At 34.3% G+C, this 19,846-nt stretch overlaps 1 protein-coding gene across 7 annotated transcripts in view; it reads left to right on the top strand.

The window, feature by feature from the left end:
• The window catches only part of LOC145684212 (E3 ubiquitin-protein ligase RNF19A-like), a 278,535-nt gene that overhangs the window by 130,380 nt on the left and 128,309 nt on the right, over positions 1-19,846 (top strand). For all 7 annotated transcript variants that reach the window (XM_081756280.1, XM_081756286.1, XM_081756283.1 and 4 more), the window contains one exon: positions 9,676-9,930. In XM_081756280.1, coding sequence (XP_081612406.1) covers positions 9,750-9,930 — 181 coding nt within the window. In that variant the 5' untranslated portion in view covers positions 9,676-9,749. The remainder of the gene's footprint in view (positions 1-9,675; positions 9,931-19,846) is intronic.

The raw sequence follows: 19,846 nt of genomic DNA, 5'->3' as shown, positions 1-19,846 counted from the left end.
TTAACAATTGTACACCAATTTCAGCTTAGCTAACCATTATAATACCTATTTTTATGCGAGGTTAGTGGAATGTACGTATGAGCAATTGATTACCATTTGTCCCTGTAGAATAAATGTTCTCATATATAAATATTCGCAGTTACTTATTCCTGATTTCTGTGTCAACGTCATCCGACATTGTCATGAAAGTCAGGGAATTTCCTGCCAAAGATCAGAGAAAGTCAGGGAGGAATCAGGGTAATAATTGCTCCAGATCAGTAGGAACCCTGTAATAATAATAATAATAATAATAATAATAACAATGCTATTAGGGAAGGTAACCTTAAAAACCCACTTCATTATATGAAACGAATGTGTCAATAACAGCGTGGAGAATTCTGCAATGTTACTAACGTTTGAAAAGAAAGAGAGAGAGAAAAAAAACAACGAAGATGCAAGGAAAGATCAGTCAATAGATATCGTTGAGCTGAACAGAATGATATCGATGACTGTAAATCCTCATGCAAAGTTTTCGAGAAAATCGGGAAAAGTTTTTTTTTTTCTAACCCAGTAATTGACAAGCATTGATAAAGTCCTGTTAAAAACGTTGTGGTTCGTTTTTATGGTTGAAACGCGTCTTCCGGGCCATGATTCCAATGCCCAATGCCCGTAGTATGGTGAATTATAACTAGGACTAGTAGTAATTAGCGATATTTTCGTTGAAATGTCTTTCTATAGACTGAGAAACTACAAATAAAACAAACTTTCGCGGAACTCTATCATTTGGGGAGAGCAGGCGAGGTGATTGCCTCTCCTGAGTTTCAGAAACACATGCTCTTTTTTTTTTTTTTAATAAATTAGTATAGTGATAAAGTGGACACTTTGCCCCTTCCCCTTCGGCGAAACTTGAAATGACGCTATCGAGATAAAATTTCCGTATCATTGAATTTTACTGTCTCGTATTTACGAAGATTACAAATAGCTAAAGAAGTAATCCGCAAATCACGTATATGAATATTGTATGAAAGCAATAACGCCAATTAAATGGGCACTGAAATTATCACTTGTGCGTATGATGCAACGGCAAGCGATGTTGCTTATTTGCAAAACAGTTCATATAATAATAATAATAATAATAATAATATACGAAAATGAAATTATTGTATATTTATTTTTCAATACGTGAGTGACTTATCCATAAATTTCGTTCTTTCAGGTTTGTAAAAAAGTATTTTGTTTAATGGAAAACAAATTTATTTCATTCTTAGAAGTGCAGTGTCACAATCACATCTTATGCTAAAACTAGGTGGTGGTTTCTCGTTTCATAGCCTTTCAAGTTTATTTACTTTATTCTTTCGTTCATTCGTTCATTATTTTCATTCTTTAAATAGCATAGCATATGTTTTTTTGTTCCTCGGTATATGATTTTTGAGAATCACACATGACGCATCACACAAGTCAATCCACAAACCACTTCCGCACTATAATTAAGTTTTCCGATAGCAAAGAAAATATCCTTTTATGCCTTTCCGAAAATTCGTCAAATGGAATTTTCCCCATGGATTGGAATCGCTGACTCAAATTTATCCATTATTTTTAAGTTATAAAAATAAATAGCAAGTATACATACTTCTGCTGGCAATGGCATTAAACTTATTTTCTGAACAAATGGTTAAGTGAGTTTTGGTGGTGGTACATATGTATTTTTATCTTTAACTAGTACTGTGAAACAGTGATGAGTGACAAAAGAATTGCTTATACTTATGAAAGTTATTCCAAAGGTAATTTGTGTCCTCATAAGTGTAAAATATTTTTTCCAACACAATAGCATGTTTCCAGCGTATTATGTACTAGCATGGTTGTAAGTACTAGATTGATATAAAGCCTAACTACGGTATTGTACTTTCTCCTATCGTTAAAAGTACGGAAACAGTTCTACACCTTAATAACGCGAAAGATTATCGTCGTAGAAACAATAAATAGCCAGTTACCTGTTTTATGTCAAGTTACTAGTAAGAATTTCATGTGCTACCTGTATTTCCGCGGCAATAAAATGGTAGTCAAAGCAACCCCACTCAGGATATTAATATAGTAAGGGGTTTCGATTAACAAGATGAAATTAATAGTCATATGATTGATCATGTTATAATTAGTGGTGGGCACAAAAACCGGGTTTTCGGTTTTTAGAAAAACAGAAATAGTTTTTTTGAAAATGTTCAAAAACAGATTTCGGTTTTCTTCAGAAACCGGTTCAGTTTTCACTGAAACAGATTATCGGTTTCTTCAAACCCGGTTATCGGTTTTCACCGGATGCGGTTTCGGTTTTCTTCAAAACCGTTCGCTTTTTTCCAAAACTTGTTCTATTTGTAACCAGAATAGTTTTTCGTTTTCCGGAAACCGAATCCGTTTCCACATAAATAGTTGTTGTTTTTTTTTTCAAAAGTTTTCACCGAAACCAGTTTCGGAGAAAACCGAAATGTTTTTCGGGTTTCGGTTTTTCTAGTAACCGGTGTCCGGTTTTTATAAAAAACGGTTTTGCTCATCCCTAGTTATAATGCACTTCCTGTAGATCCAGTTATATTTGTCAGCTTCTGTTGGCATAGTCTGGGGTCCATCGTGGCAGGTTGGTTAGCGTTACCACGTTTAAGCGGGAGACCGGGGTTTGATTCCAGGTAGCTCATGTTTGAATCCCATGTTCAGCTGTAGATCTTAATCTTACACAGCGTTGATGCTGAAAAGGAACTCGAAACTGCACCACCACTAACAAACGTTTTTGGCATACCCAAAAAAATAACTTCTTCAAACTGAGAGCTGGGCCTATTTTGATAGGAAGGATGTGCCCAGTTCTTTTAAAACATTTCATAATCACTTTACTACTTTTTTTCAATCAGTCTCTTAGAGCCTCTCTATTTCAGGTGTGCTCTCAGAAAATATGCGAAACATATTTCGGCTCCACCCCCGCCACACACTGACGGAGGAAACTCTTCCTTTGCTTAGGGAAAAGAAGTGAATAACCTCAGCTGTGTTGCCAGTTTGTCTGTCATTCAGTCGTTTGGTCTTGACAAGTGACGATGGTAGGCTACTAGAATGGCTAACAAGACAGAACACACCGAAGTCCTTAAAATAATTCATTGTAGCGACGTTTCCACATCCAACAGTTGAAAGATCTCAGCCACAGCAACTTGTCCCTCCTCTTTCGAGGGAGGTGCGAGAACTCATATCGATAGCAGCGCCAGAAGGGGCATATCTGAAATAGAAAGGCTCTACTAGTTTGTATGGGAAGGTAGTTGCTGTGTAATATTAGATACAGTGTTTAACTTAATTATAGTTTCAAACTGTCAAGTCTCACAAGCTTCGCACGGCAAGAAGAAAAATTTTTGTAAAGTAGTGAAGAATAGTCTTACACGTGCATAGTTTTATTCCAAAATACTAGACCATTTCTTTAAAAACCATTCTCTCAACCATAATGGTCAATTTAATATTTGGTTTGAAATAAAGAACAGCCGGAAGTTATTCATATTTGTATATTTTATATTGTTCATGGATAGAAGTCAGGACATTTTAAACTAAGGCGGATTGGTAAGATTTTTTGAATAATAGAATCAAATTGTAAATGTGGCTGCTGTTTCCTATTTAATATAAAGTGTCGGACACAGTCGATGGCGTGTGGCTTAGGCAAATGAAACTAAGGGTTGATGCGATGTTGTGTAGTAGAGGGATATGGCTCAGCACACACTACAGCGCGAGCAAGTGTACAGAGAATGACAGCATGGCAGTCATATCACTTGCTAACAGGTTTCAAGGGAACTCTGAGCTCCGCTTTCATATACATAAACGTTGTCCCTTAGCATAGTTCCGTATGCATTTTTCTTAATCATAACTTGACTAATCATTTCGCTTACGAAGCTGACAAGAGGGTAGCTGGTGAACTATTAAAACTGTGAAGATTGTTTAAACATCATTCAGTAAGTGAAATGAAATCTTTGTTTTACATCCCTGTAAGCTACAGGAGATACATGATCAATGAAAGAGAATTATTGTGTTAATTAGTGTGTTTGTGTTAATGTGGGCGGGTATTGGAGAAACTCGAGAACCGCCACGAACTCATATTTTAATCTAACCAGGAGTCATTCACACCAGAAGTGAGCACTCTGTCAGTGAGCCATTCTCTCCCCCCCAGACTTCGTTCAGTGTGAGGGTGATCGAGATGCGTGTTGTTTCCAGTTAGCTGCTGTTAACATACTTCTTAAGTGAAATAGAAGCTAAGAATGATGTACTGGGACCCTGTTTGTATTGTCCCTGAATTTTCCTCCCGTTTATATAGAATGCAATTCTGTCTCTTTAGTTTTTTCATTCGTTTTCAAGCAATAAGATTAATTCCGACCTACATTTCGACACACTTAAGAAAGGAACGAATCTTTTTTTTTTTTTTTTTTTTTTGCTTTATTTATCTATAACGTGTAAAGTCAGACAATTTCCTGTAAATTCAACTGAGGTCAAGATAGACATGTTTCAACATAGTTTTGTTTTGTAAAAGTGGTTTGACCTGAAAATGGTATGAATGTCCTGTCTTTAACTGACAGTGCACCAAAGAACGTTCTTCCGCATAAGTCTTACTACCAGTAAAGGCGGACGGTGTTATATCATTCTCTGTATGTGCGATATGCTTCATTTGTAACGATTATAGAAGACGGCGAAAAAAAAGAAGAGGAAAACAAATGTAAAGCACTTTCTATAAGTTGAAGGGGAAGAGAAGGAAACACAACAGACGAGATTGAATATGCATTGAAGCAGCGTTGCCAACATGTACGATAATTATCGGTTCACACGATAATTTTTGACTGTCGTGCGATGTACAAATAACTCGAGCACAATAGAAGACAAAAATGTCAGCGCGTCATGCTAGTTCCTAATAATAAACAGTCACGCTAATAGGTGTCGCTAACTGCTGTCTCACACGAATAATGCTAACATATATGTAGTTTATAGATTTAAAACTATTGTGACGATTTAAGTGCACGTTAAAAACTGGATTATTGCAGTTTAATTATTCCAAAATATGACAAGGGCTGTAACTATATTTAAATTCGAAAATTTAATATTTGTGTTTTTCTACAGTGATATATTTTGTGACCAGTCGTGCATCCAGAAATTTTTGTTGGGACGGTCCCAATATTACAAGACACTATGTGTTTGTAGTATTGAACCGGTGTTATTCTGCACCTGAAAAGACTATAAGTAATTGAAGTACTGTCACCTGTACTCTCAGGAAAAATAATAGAACTATATTGCTTTCATAAGAAAAGGAAGGGTAGAGATGAAAGATCAAATGGTTAGGCCATATAAATGATTTCTTTGCTAAACAAATGTATGCAAAACAAATGCTTTCTTTTTTATTAAGAAAGCACACAAATGTATGTATTATGAAGTTTTAGGGCGCGGGGAAGGGGGAGTGGTCTGGACCTGGCGGATCGCGGTAAGTGCGCCCCTGTATTGTGACAATTTAATTTTGCATCTTAAATTGTATTGTTTCAATTCAGTTACTTAAAAAAAATGATATTCAACATTAGTTACCATATGAAAACTTTGCAAAAGGACACTTTCAGGTAATCTCCTTTTAAGGTTGGTTTAAAGGGCCAAGTTTTGCCGATAGATGGTACTACAGTCTTCGTATATCTCCCATGTATTTTTTTTACCTTTCACGAAAATTTACAATTTCTCCTACAAATTTCAACCTAGAAACTTCAAATTCTTAGAGAAGAAACTTCATAACCTAGTAAAGAGAACAATCCGTGCCGATTTTTTGAGAATTTTCTTCACTGTTGAAACAGTTCCATTATTAAAGGTTTGGGTATCCATTTCAACAATCAAGCCATTTCAACACTGAAGAAAATTCTAAATAAAAAATCGGCACGAATTGTTGCCTTCGTTAGGTTATGAAGTTCCTTCTCTAAAAATTTGAAGTCTCTAGGTTGAAATTTGTAAGAGAAATTGTAAATTTTCGTGAAAGGTAAAAAATACATGGGATAGATACGAAGACTGTAGCGACATCTATCGGCAAAACTTGTCCCTTTACACTAACCTTAACACTCAACATTGACAACAATTCTCTTAATATAACAGGTTGAATACTGAGTTTGTCCATTCTTGACTGAAGAAAAAAGTCCTTTCTACATTGTGGCAAGCAGCAGTGAGAAGAAAAAAATAAAACCTTTAAGTTTAACGTCCCACGTTTATACCCGTTAGGGTAAGGGACACTGATGATTAACACAAGTGAACGATGATGGAATAATTGGTGGAATGAGAATGTGGGAAAAAACGGGAGTACCTCGAGAAAACCCCACGTACACGATGCTATCTATCACAAACTAATTTGGCCGAAGATCGAACCAGGGACCTGACACCAGAGATAAGCGTTTTACCACTGAGCTACCGTCTTCCCTAGCAATAATGATTCTAAAGAACTCTGCAAAATTCAGTAACTCAAGCAACGTATTTGGCAGCTGGACAGGCACGCAACCAGCCACAGAGGTTTGGAGGAGCCATGAATATGTTTGGGGGGGGAGTCATTAAAACTTCTTACAAATAGCTAAATTGTGTTTTTTGTATTAATAATAGCATTTTGTGTTAAGGTCTAGAGGGGCCACGAAAAGTTTAGGGGGCTAGGCCCCCCTAGCCCCCTCTGGTTGCGGACTTGCTGCTGGATATATTCACACTATATATCATGTAAAAACTGATCTTCTCCTTAACATATACAAATTACGGATCTTGTTATTGAAGCAGTTGTATGTGATTTAATATTAAAAAAAACAAATTAATTGCCCGCACAGACTATTTTTAAGACCCGACAAAGGAGGACATGTCCGAGTGAAAGAGAGCGTCTGGTAACTACTCAACATGAATGTGTTTATTATGAGAACAAATAAAGAGTTAGAGCTTTAGAGAGCCGAGGACTTGGGCACAACAACTAGTTATTATAGCAATAACTAGTAATCTGCTTATATAAAAGAAGTCCTGAGTGAATGAATAGATAGATGACTGGGCAAACCTCTTAACCTAGAAATTTAAAATTTGTACTCGATATTGCAACTGTTAACAAAAAGGTACGAACGATAATTTTACAAGAAAAAACTATAATTTTAACGAGCCACGTATGATAATACCTATGAACGTAGTTGGCAGCGCTGAGGTGAAAGTTTGTCTTGTTTAAGCAGGTGGCTTCTCCGGTAGAGAAAGCATTAACAGAGCGCAACTCTGTCTGATCTTGTGACACACGGTAGTAGTAAGGAAATCTCGGTTTATTTTTTTTAACTAAATAATATTTTTTTTAGAACGTACGGGAAACTGTTGTAGTTTTATTTCTATTTACGGGCTTTCTGACAATGGAGATTGAGAGTTATTATTTCAAAATCATTAAGTCTGTTACCAGAAAAGGAAGAAGGAAGCGGCAGTGTATTTTGTTAAAAAGTATAATAGGGTATTACCTGAATAGGAGATGCGGCACTGCGGATCGTGCTCGCTGTCTTTTAGTATAAGGCGATAATGTCTTGTCTTGTGGCACTCAATAATATTATTATTTACGTTATTTAGAATGTGAGCTGCTTCCTCGTGGCACATGATGGTTCTAGCATTTGTATCAAAAACATTGATTCGATTCTCCATACGGGGGGCGCGGTGGCTCAGTGGTAGAGCGTTCACCTCCGGTGCTTGGGGTCCCTGGTTCGATCCCAGCTTGCGCCTTGTGGACTTTGTGGTGGACAAACACCGTGTTCGTGGGTTTTCTCGGGGTTCTCCCGTTTCCTCCCACTTTCTTAATTCCACCATTTCACTCATTTCTCATTATCACCGTCTCCTTTAGCCTAACCGGCATAACCGTGGGACGTTAAACAAAGATTTCATTTCATTTTCGATTCTCCATAGTAACTTTTCGCTCTACTCCAGTAAATTGTAGATGACCGCTGTACTGAAAAAGGACCATACGAAGGACGTTTGACAAATCCGTTACATTGACATGAAAAAAATACTCATAAAACTCCCAACTGACTAAGGAGTATATATATTTTAAGGTTATATATTTGTGTTACAGTTTCGGCTATGTAACATAGCCTTCCTCAGACACATTAAGTGACGGCGTGGCAGAGGCACTAGCAGCTGTTACTGACGTGCCAAGGTTCCCGGGTTCGATTCCCGCTGGAGTCACCTTTTGAGATAATGTGTCTGAGGAAGGCTATGTTACATAGCCGAAACTGTAACACAATTATATAATCGTAAAATATATATACTGCTTTGGTCAGTTGGAGTTTTATTGGCAATCTTGAGTTTTCCAAAGCTGCAATGAATAATTTACAAAAAGAAAAAATAAACTTGAAAATAAATAGATGTATTTTTCAACATAGTCTTCACTTCGTTAGATAGAAAATTTCCCAACATTTTTATGCCTTTCAAAAAAATAGTTTGTCAAGCGCTATAAAATAGGTGTCAGTGTCAAATTGATTTCACCATCTGTTCCAAATCTTCCATCGAGAAGGTCTTCAGTCTCTGACGAGGTAAAAGTCGAAGGGGGTCAAATCTGTAGAATGCAAAAGATTAGTACTACAAGATTTTTTCTACAAACATTAATCATTTCATAATTTTATTTTTCAAGGGTATGTTGTACTTTTGTGTCATGTATGACTTTAATTAGAGCAATCTATATATTAAAATGCTAGATTTATATTAGCTTTGCTATATTCAATAACTTACACTAAAATACAACATAAATAAAAAATTTACAAAGATTTTTCATTTATTTTCGATGGTGTCTGAAGAAGGATATCTTAGTATCCGAAACTGTCACAGTTATTATTTTATAATAAAACGTTGCTTTGCTCAGCATTTGTATTTTAGTCTAAGTTAAATTTTTTGTGGTCAAGAAAAGTTTATATGTTTGTGGCCAATCCTTTCGACAGTGAGTTCTCGGGAACCTTCGGCTCTAGAAAGATATCGCTTTCACTAATTGAATATTTAAAAAAATGGTCGCTGTTTCTTAATTACGTTTTTAGGCGTACACTGGAAGTATTTAAATTGTAAAAAAGTAAACCATCGTATCGTATGAGTTATACATTTTAACACCACACTTTTATATACGGGTTAGTATATCTCTCCGGCGTTTATTTCATGGCCAAATGATAGTGGAAAACGAAGGATAATCATTTCTCCAGTCTAAGATGAATCTTTATTGTTTGAAGTGTTTTGCCCAGTGTACACTATATATTACTGACATAATTAATTGTGTGTGTAATGTATTTGCTTCTTACATGCTGCATGCAAGAAGAAAACAGTGATCGTACACGAATTAGAAACTCCAACCGGAAGTAGGCTTAAATCTTGAAAAAAAAAAAAAAAAAAAAAAATTAGAAAAAAATCCCCCTATATGATACCCCTTGCCGATTTTTATCAAGATGCCCTTCACTTGTGCCTGCAAAGGGACATGTACAGATGTTGACGAATGACAAGGAGATTCATGCTCGTGCGCTTTGCAGACAGCGCAAGTTTAGCTAGTATATAGCAAAATAATATAAGCTGTGAATAACCCACTCCTTAATTCGTAAAACTCGTCATTTTCGGTAAATCGTTACCCTATCTTGTGTTTTGGTATAATTTGAAATGAAATATTGACTTTATTATAATTGTGTGTGTTTGCTTTGTGTTTTCCAGGTTATGAAACGGCCATAATGTGGATATCTCAGGCATCGTAGCAACCCTTCACCACCGTCTCCCTAATCAACAGAATGCGAAAAGCATATGACAGTGACAATCACTCAACGTGCTCCACAGCAGCAAATCAGCGATCTCAGAGCAAACGTGGATTGGCTCGATTCTCCCTCCGACGCTTACTCTACAGTAGCCCTCTGGTGGCCAGGAGAGTCACAAGAAATACCTCAGGAACTTCTAAAAGCACAAGGCAACAAGGTATTTAAAAAAATGAATATTTCGTTATATATTAAGTTTGCCATAGACCGAAACTTTTGCAGTTTTACTTCAACAGTTCAAAGATTAGTAATGTAAATCTTTATTATTACCCATCGCAGTCCAATGGTTTATCTTAATTTTATAGTAGGAGTGTGAATAGTTTGCAAGGATAAAAAGTAAATAAGGGATGTTTTGCGAGTTGCCTAAGCGGATATATGCTGAACACTTTTTTTTTTTTTTCATTATTTTATTGATGAATTAGAATGATTTCAGCGGGCGATTTTCACTATTAATGCAATGGCTGTCAAAACACTTAACTAATTAATCGCCACTAACACTATATAGGTCGTACGGTTTCAACGGGGAAAACACCATCATCATCAGTGGAGATGAAGCAAATTAAGTTACAAAATAATCCACATTATGGAATGTTATTTCCAACTTCTTTGGACTGAAAATATAATAAAAATGGAAATTTGGATCTTTTGAATTAGTTTGCACTAATGATTGAAAAAGAACCAACTGTTGGAAACTTGAAAGCATGAATAAGGATAATGGTTGTACTGACAAGTAAAATGACGGTTACCTGTTGATTTTAAACAATGAAATTATACTCAGACATTAATTTCGAACACCGTAGTAGATGTAGAACCTTACTACTTTAATGTACCGAAATAGTTGCATTGGTAAGTCAATAATAATAATAATAATAATAATAATAATTAATAATAATAATAATAATAATAAAGGAATTAAAGAGCGTCATTTGAATTCAATGGAAGGTCGAACTCAAAATCGAGAAGTAATAGATTCTTGGAGCTTTTTGCATGTTCATAGGTACACCCATGTCCAAAATGATCGTCGAATATCTATAACTGTCTTCTTGTAAGAATATACTTTGATAATGATTTGTAGGGTACTTTTAATACTGATACTGTGTGTATAATCGGGAAATGTATATTTGTGGTCAATTTCATAGGAAAAGAATTATAAATACGAAAATTAGAATGAGTAAAACAAAATGTTGCTAAATGGACAAGAAAGGTTTATTGTTCTTATTTACTCTTCTTTTGACATGAAATTTGCCACATACATGTCTTTGCCGATTATACGCATACTAACATTACAAGAAATACCAGGCGAATTCGTTATCAAATTATATTCCCAGAACAACATACTTATAGACATGTGACAATAATTTTGAACATGAGTGTACATTTCGACTAATGTAGCAGCTTCAAATTTAGAATTCTGTTATAAGTAATAAAACCATTTGATAGTTGTGAATTTGAGGTAGGTTGGCTCGGTGGTAGAGCGCTTACGTCTAGCGCGTAGCGTTTTCTCGAGATTCTCCCCTTTCCTTCTACTATCATCATTCTACCATTATTATCTCGTCGCCATCGCGTCCCTTAGCCTCGGTGCATAATCGTGAGATGTTAAAACGGAAAAGAAAGAAGAAAGGAAAGATATGAAGTATTAATTACAGTAACCACTTTTTATCCAAATTCCACTTGTCCAAATTTAAGTAGGATTCTTAAAATTCTAGTGTCGACTTCCAGTAAGAGATGAGTTGTTATGTCGAAGTTCTTTAATATAGTATATTGAAGAATGAAGGGTTTTAGGCAGTCCTGATGATGTCAGATCATTCTTCTTAATATTTTCTGAATGTTGTTTGATCCTGGTAAAAAAATGTTCCCTTTAATCGTACTAATGCATTTGGAATTCATTACAACTACAAACCGCTTGACTGAAATTTGTGTAAAATATTTATTATATTTTGAGAAAGATCTGTTCATGATTCGTGGAGATTTTATTCCCCTGTCTTAGATGTTTTGTGAATCCCGTGTGTGATCAGTTTTGTGTGGGTGTATATGGAAGAAGTAGTAAAATGTTACACGTATAAAGGTACTTAGGGCTTAATCTTTATATTTTCATAGCGTCTGAATTATACCAGTTTTTCATGCCTAATTCAATAATTAATTTACATTATCAGAGGTTTTTTTTTGAAATCGTTCTGATTGCCTCCCACATATAAGCCTTAATTAAGTGTAAATTTGCTGATGGATAATCACATGCGTTCGGTTCTCTGTAAATATATGTTTGAATTCATTATTTATTGTGGGTATGTGAAGTTTCAAAAACTAATACAGTTTCTAAGATTCAGCTTTATAAATTTGAAGTTCGAACGAACGTTGTTTAAGTCGGCTATAAAAGTTCTGCCAAATAAAATATCCTCTTTGATCAATCAATCAATACATCGATAATATCTGATATGTTTGAAGTGTTCGAGAGAATTTTGCTTTCAAGTTGATTCATAACTATATTTGCAAGACAAAGTGACAAGAGACTACCCATACGAAGACCTTTAGTTTGTCTGTAGATCTGATGAACTTCTTGTTCCTGCATTACTGCGAATTTTTTCCGTTACTTCATATAGTTTCAAATACAGACAATACAAAACCATGCTTAGGTATTCGAACTATCATTCTGCATACAGATTTCTGTAATTCCTGAATTTTCTTTAAGCTTCCAAGCTTTCGACTCTCCCCTGGAGTCTTGGTCACGGAGGTTAAAAACAGGAAGAAAAAGAATAGAAACATCAAGGAATTAAAATGGAACGGACTTACCAAGGTAAGAACTGAGTTGTATGGAAACACGTTGTGAAGTACGTCAGTGATCAACAGATGAAGATGATGCAAACTAAAATATGGCGGAGTCAATTTGTGCGCAATGTGAACATTACCCAATTTAACAGTTATTAGACGGATCTCAATGAAAAATCGGGTATTTATGACATATAAAGCAGTTGCCAAGAAACCTATATAGGCAAAACGAGAAGAAATCTAAAAGTCCGTTTAAAGGAGCATATTAGGATTCAAAATCGGAAAATCCAGTGTCAGATTTATCGAAACATTTAAAAGACGCAACACAGGGTAGAAGATTCAAAATTTTATTTGGAGCTAGAAATGAAGTAGAGAGACTGGGGTTTTGAAAATTTATTTATTCATTTAAAACGATCGAAATTAAATTTCGACAAGACATGGTTGAGTGACGAATAGGAAACTGTAATTATAAACGCCATTGACGTATTTTACAACTTGTTTTCGTACAACGCAGTTTTTCCTTTGGTAAGTCTGTTCCATTTCTATTCCTTGATGTCTCTATTTTTTCTCTTCTGTTTTTAACCTCCGTAACCAAGACTCGAGGGGAGAGTCGAAAGCTTGGAAGCTTAAAATTCAGGAATTACAGCGATCTGTAAGTAAAATTATACTTTCAAATAGCTAAACTTTTTGTCCCTTAACTCATTTTGAGAACATTGTATTGCGGTGTAAATTGAAATTTAATTGTACATATCATCAACGTCTCTCGGAGCTAATTTTTGTTTGTCAGCGTTGACTGAAGAAAGTATGCTCTTAGCAGAACTTCACGTTTGTGTATTTTTTTGTAAACCAGAAATGATTGTGGGCTTTGTGGTGGACAAACACCGTGTGTGTTGGTTTTTGTTTGGGTTCTTTCACTTCCTCTCACGCACAATCCATCTCATCATCACTGTCTTAGCCTCGGCGACGTTAAACGTAAAGAGGACGCTTCACCTTCGAGGCAGGTGGTCAAATCTTGATCAATCAGTCACGATTCTTCTAAAAGAATTAACTTGTTTGATAATCTCGTTCATTTGAATCATTTTATTTCAGAACAAAGTATCAATCTTAAATTTAGACAAGAGAAACATGGATAAAAGGCGAATATCATAATATCTTATTAATATATACCAACACTTGGTATCATATAGTAGAATAATAAAACAGTTTCATAACTATTGTTAATTTAGTACTTATAACGAAGCTTTAAATCTGTGCTATCATGTTAGTCAACATAAAGTCAATGAACAAGTCAATAGATTTAACAATCTATTACTTCTCGATTTCGAACCCAACTTCTCGTTGAAGTTGAGAAATGCACTTTAATTTCTTCGTGTTTCTGGAATGGCCAATTCATGTTTTTCGGTTAGAAGTCGAGAAGATTATTGCAAACATTGAAGTGCAAAGTCTACATCTACCAGGACGTCTAAAATTGATGTATGACTGTTCAGTTTCATCATTTTCTTGGTGTGTGAAGTGGTAAAATTCGAAGAATTTAATATTATAAGTGTCATTTTATAATAAGCATACATTGTTCATACTTCCAAGTCTACAATACTGGTTCTTTTTTCTTCGTTAGTGCTAAATAAGACACGGATTCAAACACCACGTGAATGGTGAGATTTCTCGGATTTCTCCCCTTTTCTTCATTCCATTGTTTCTCTTAGCCTCACTGACATCATCAGTGTCTCCTTTAGCCTCGAAGCGTAATTGTGGGACGTTAAACGCAGACTGAAAGTATTTGAGAATAAAATCCCACTAATCTTGAGACGAATATTCGGACCCAATAGGAGCGGAAATGGGGAATGGCGGAAACTCCTAACGAGGAACTTCATAATTTTTACCGTGTACCAAACATTGTTAAGGGTCGTCAAGTCTAGGAAGATCAGGTGGCAGGTCATGTAGCCAGAATGGAAGAAGGTGGGAATGCCTTCAAAGTTTTTACTGGAAATCTAATCGGAAAACGTCCATTAGGAAGACCTAGGCGTAGATGGAAGGATAATATTAAGATGAATCTCGCAGAAATAGGAGTACAAAGTAGAAACTGCATCCAGTTGGCTAAGGTCAGAATTCAATAGAGAGCTTTTGTGAACGCATCATTGAATCTTCGGGTTCCATAGGCCATAAAGTTAGTTAAACTATGTTAAATTGTAGAAAAATAAAATATGCCTCGTTCGTACCGATAATAGTACATTAAATCTGTAAATAATTTAATATTTCAAAATTGGGAAAAAATTAAATTAAATTTTGAGAAAACGGGAAAACCGAGAAAACGCACGGATACGATGTTCCAAAGAAACTCCTCATGGCCTGGGATCGAATCAGGAACCCTTCATACCATAAGAAATTGGCGAAGAAATAGTCAGTCTCCGTCAAACAACATGCAGAGAAGGATATGTCAACGTAACTGAAAGAAATTAATCAGTGTGGGTGCCCGCTAGGAAACAATTCATGATTATAAGTTTGCGAACTTTGTTACGCGCTGAAACAACATTGGAAGAAATAATTCAGCAATAATATTTAAATCTAGCATATATTTCACTCTTTCTTCTAGGTATTCATATATATGTCAAAGGACATTAATGAATAGGAGGAAACAAAACAAAAAGCTTTGATATAATATGGAGTGAAGAGGGCATTTAGTGTGTGTGTGTGTGTTACTGAAGCTAGTGCTACGCTACAGCTTGTTAGGTAAACTGGTTATAACTTACCTTGGGGTAGATAGAATGCTTACACACACACACACACATGGTATACGTAGTATTTCGTTGTGAATAACTTCTTGAAACCCTGAATCCTTCTTCTGTGAATAAGCCTGATTTGCGCAGCTGAAATACAGAATTCAGTAATTATAAACAGAAAGTGGTGGAAGTAAATTTGTCTTTATTTATTTATTTATTTATTTATTTATTTATTATAATAATAAGAATCTGTAGCATGTCCTTTCAGCAAGGTACAGGTATCAGCGTAGATAGTTAGCTAGCAGGCATGTTCGTTTCTTTTAGATTGTCAGTACAAACAAAAGTAATAGAAATATCTTTTTAGTTATCAGTAATACGATTTAAAAAGAAAGGTGAGGTGAAGTTCTTTCTGAATATAAAGTGTATTATTTATACATTTTATTATACGACCATAAAATATCAAAAGAGTATCAAATTGTAAATCACCTGAAATAATAAACGTCAATATTTTTACCATGGTTATCTATAAAATTATAGCTAGAAAAGTTAGTTAATTCAGTAACTAAAAGCAAGCATGATGTGTCCTTCATTTTAACATATTTTTATGATTATATATTTATACAGTCGAGCTTATTTTAGAGGGTTTAATGGCAGAGTTTAGTATATTATTACTTGTACATCCTTGTGAAATTATAAATCTGTAAGAGGGCGTTTCATTACTCAGTAGCTTCTATAATTTCATTTTATACAAGGTGTTTTTTTAAAGACCTATATACATGCGTATTTTTATCCTTTTGTAATGGTTGAGAGCCCGACATACTAAAAATAATACAAAATTTACCATTTTTCTTTTGCTTGTTTTTCATGAGTGATAGGAGATAATGAAATGAACTTACTACAATCATAGATAATGTTATTCTACAACAGAAAATATGAACCTGAAGAATTTTCAGTGTTTCCATCTATAGAAATTACAGTGTTGCCAGAATAACATTTCCTCCAAAATCTAAGTTATGGCAGCGACTAGAGGAGCGGATCCAACTGCATTTGGTATTACGTATGATGTCTTGGAATCCTGTGAACTACTTTTGAAATAATAGTTGTATTTAGTTTGTGATAGTTTTAATATACAGTTATTAAAATTAAATAATAATGTTATATAAGAAATAGTTCACAGGATACTAAAACAACATGATACGTAATCAAAAGCAGTTGAGTTCGTTTCTCTAGTCGCTGCCTTTTAATAGATACTGGAGGAGTTATTCTGGCAACACTGTAATTTTTTCAGGTTCATACTTTCTGTTGTAGAAAAACATTATCTATGAATGTAGTAAGTTGCGTTTCATTCTCTCTTTTCACTTACGAAAAACAAACAAACGAAAGATGGAAAATTTTGTATTATTTTTAGTATGGTAGGCTCTTAAAATGAAAGTACCTGTGTACGTGGAAATGTCAGGTATATATATATATATATATATATATATATATATATATTAACAAATAAAACACAGTTCTGACCAGAGCAGAATGAAATATATTAAAAACTATACTTACAATGTGTTAAAGTTTCAAGGACCTAACGTCCTCTTCATCAGACACAAACACTTCATCAGAGTGTTTGTGTCTGATGAAGAGGACGTTAGGTCCTTGAAACTTTAACACATTGTAAGTATAGTTTTTAATATATTTCATTCTGCTCTGGTCAGAACTGTGTTTTATTTGTTACTCTACTTATCCAGAGCCATGGAATTTGTTCATATATATATATATATATATATATATATATATATAACATGTTATGACATTTTTCATTAGGAGAGGAAATTCATTATTCAATTTTTCAACCTAGCAAAAAAGTCAGTTATGTTAGTTTATTAAACAAGTGAGGAGACACGAAGAATCACAGCATTTTTCTTTAGAAACTGAACGAATTCCAATGTTTCTTTTTAACTGTAATCAACACTGTTGAAAATGTCTCGAATGACCCTTGCTAACGATTAATTATAATTGATTAAACATTAAAGTATTAATTTTCTTATATATTTTCTATGTTAATGTGTAATAAAGTAAAGATTTACCTTCGTATGTTATTTAGTTTCCTCATCCAATATTTCAGTAACTATTAGGCTGTTACTGTTCTCAAGAGGTGTGGATTCGAAGAAGAATGAAGAGCCTCAACTGTGACTATGTTCCTGTTATTTTTCCAAAACTCGTTCATTTTTTTTTCTTCCCTATGTACATTAACGAGTCTTTTCTGCAATCGTGCGTAACGTTTCTATAAGAATTTAGCTCGAATTGTATGAAAAAGCAGTAAATCAAAGTAAGTTGTAAATATTAGATGTTTCGACTTAAAAATAAGTAGTGTTTATTGCTGTTTCGTATAATCTGTGCTAATTTTCTAGACATTTTATATAAGACTGGAGAAAGGATTGTTAGTGTATATAGAAAAAGCTGAAACATGGATTAAATAGTTTTGGTAAAACATCAATTATATGATCAGTTGAGGCACTGTTTTCTTCGGATTCACGTACATTGGGAAAAGAAAAGTGAAACAGCCAAATAGTTATTGAAATACTGTGTGAGGAAATGATATTTATTTTACTTTACTATACATTAATTTTATTTAGCTTATATAAATATGATCTAAAATATTTTCGACAGATTGTTACTGAAAGAATGAATGCTTCCTCAGTGCAAGACCACAAAACCAATTAAATGCGTGTATACCAAATAGATAGTGAAGCGTTGTAGTAATTTACTTCTAATTGTTTTGGAAAATGTTTTTGTTTTAGTTTGAAAAGAGGTTAAATAGTTCCTGTCATGTGCAGATGCTTCAAATATTGTGTGTAATTTTAAATAGTTTGTATTAAACATCAACTGTTCTGATTTTATTTGTAGCGTGTTTGTGATATACATCGCATCTACTAAATACATAACCCAAAACAAGAAACAATAATTCGAAATTACCAACAAAAATACGTATTTACAAAATTCAGAGAGAACTAACTCGTCGTACAATATTGAACATTTTTCTCTAACTTTTGTATGTACTTTAATTCTAATCGGATAAATAATTTCTTAGTATGATTTCGGCAACGAGTCGGTTACTGTCAACCGCTAGACACTAAATAAAGGAAAGCTTAGTGTCTGACAGTTGATGGCTATAGAATTGGTTGCGAAAACAATACCAGGAAATTAATCATCCGATTAGTATTCCCACAGCACATATTGTGATTGTTAGTGATTATTAGTGATTGATATTCTTAACAAAGTGTGCCAGACTTCTTTGTTAATGTACTCCAATTGAATATAACAACTAATTGAATGAATAGAATATTTTTCAAAATTGAACATACTACTGACCTTTGTGTGTTCCTGTGCTGGTGGTGATCAACAATTTTTAAGTTCCCATCTATATTTCTGGCATGTTACTCGAATCCTTTCCTTAGGATAGATATTTAAACTAGATTGTGAAGATGTTGGCTATTCATAATACATGCATAACGATTTTTTTTTTTTTTCGCTCTATGAAATTCGTTTTAACTGTTTTCAACTCTAATTTGGAACAAAAATAGTGCGAATACATCCCCTGTGTTTTTGTAGTACATACTCGCGTATGAGTACGAATAAATAATAAATTGTCTTTCTCCATGGGTCAGTTAAAAATATATCAAAAACGCATTACCTAAAACAAAAATTACAAAAGACCTACGTCAATTTTTTCAGCACTACATGTGGATAATTACACACACAGAAGCGAAAAAAATGTTGAATTAAGAAGAAGATTGGGAAACTCCTGTATTCTTGTTGCGTATCTGGTTGGGGTATGTGACGTATAATACGATTATCGTCAAGATTTTTTAATCGTAAAATGTATTGTAAGAAAACAAACTAGCAATTAAAAATGGGATTTAAAAAAAATCAACACCAGGTCTTTCCAGGCTATGCGGATTTTTCATTTTAAAAATAATAAAAAAATGTCCATTTAATAATAAAGCAGTTTTTCACCTCTAGCTCCTGACCTTAAACTACTATCTCAGTATTTGCGTGGCGTGTTTTAAGGGAAAGTAAAGGAACTTCCAATTAGAGCAACTGGCTCAGGAATTTGAACCTTGAGTGCAATAGGAGTTCTTATGTATATTACATAAAATTATCCACCTCTGTTACTCTGCTTCCTTTCTGGAAATCGAAATATAAGCGAGAGCAAAGTATGCACCACGAAACATGAATGGGGCTTAAGAAATTCCCTTTGTACAACAAAGGAGCTACATTGTTTCATGTGTATAATAGGGCATGAATACTTAAATATTTATTGTACGTACAAATGTAATGAAACTCAATTTTACTCAATAAAAACCACTGGACTGGGATTGTTTTTACCCGAGATTTTCACAACCTTGGTTGTCCAAAATACGTACTTCGTAAAAGTACGTTACGTGGTATATACATTAAAAAGATTCGTGATACTGAATCTATAAATATATAAAGATCTTATTGCAAAATGTGATTTAAGCTTCTACGGTCCTTGAAAATAGATACTCGCTAGGGTACTCGAAATATTGCAAATCATGTCAGCTACTAGGAATACAAAAAGCT

This window comes from Thermobia domestica, chromosome 4 (assembly GCF_964235325.1).
Source record: "Thermobia domestica chromosome 4, izTheDome1.hap1.1, whole genome shotgun sequence".
NCBI classification, from domain to species: domain Eukaryota; kingdom Metazoa; phylum Arthropoda; class Insecta; order Zygentoma; family Lepismatidae; genus Thermobia; species Thermobia domestica.
Note: the sequence above shows the minus strand (reverse complement) of the source record. Positions and strands in the feature narration are given on the sequence as shown.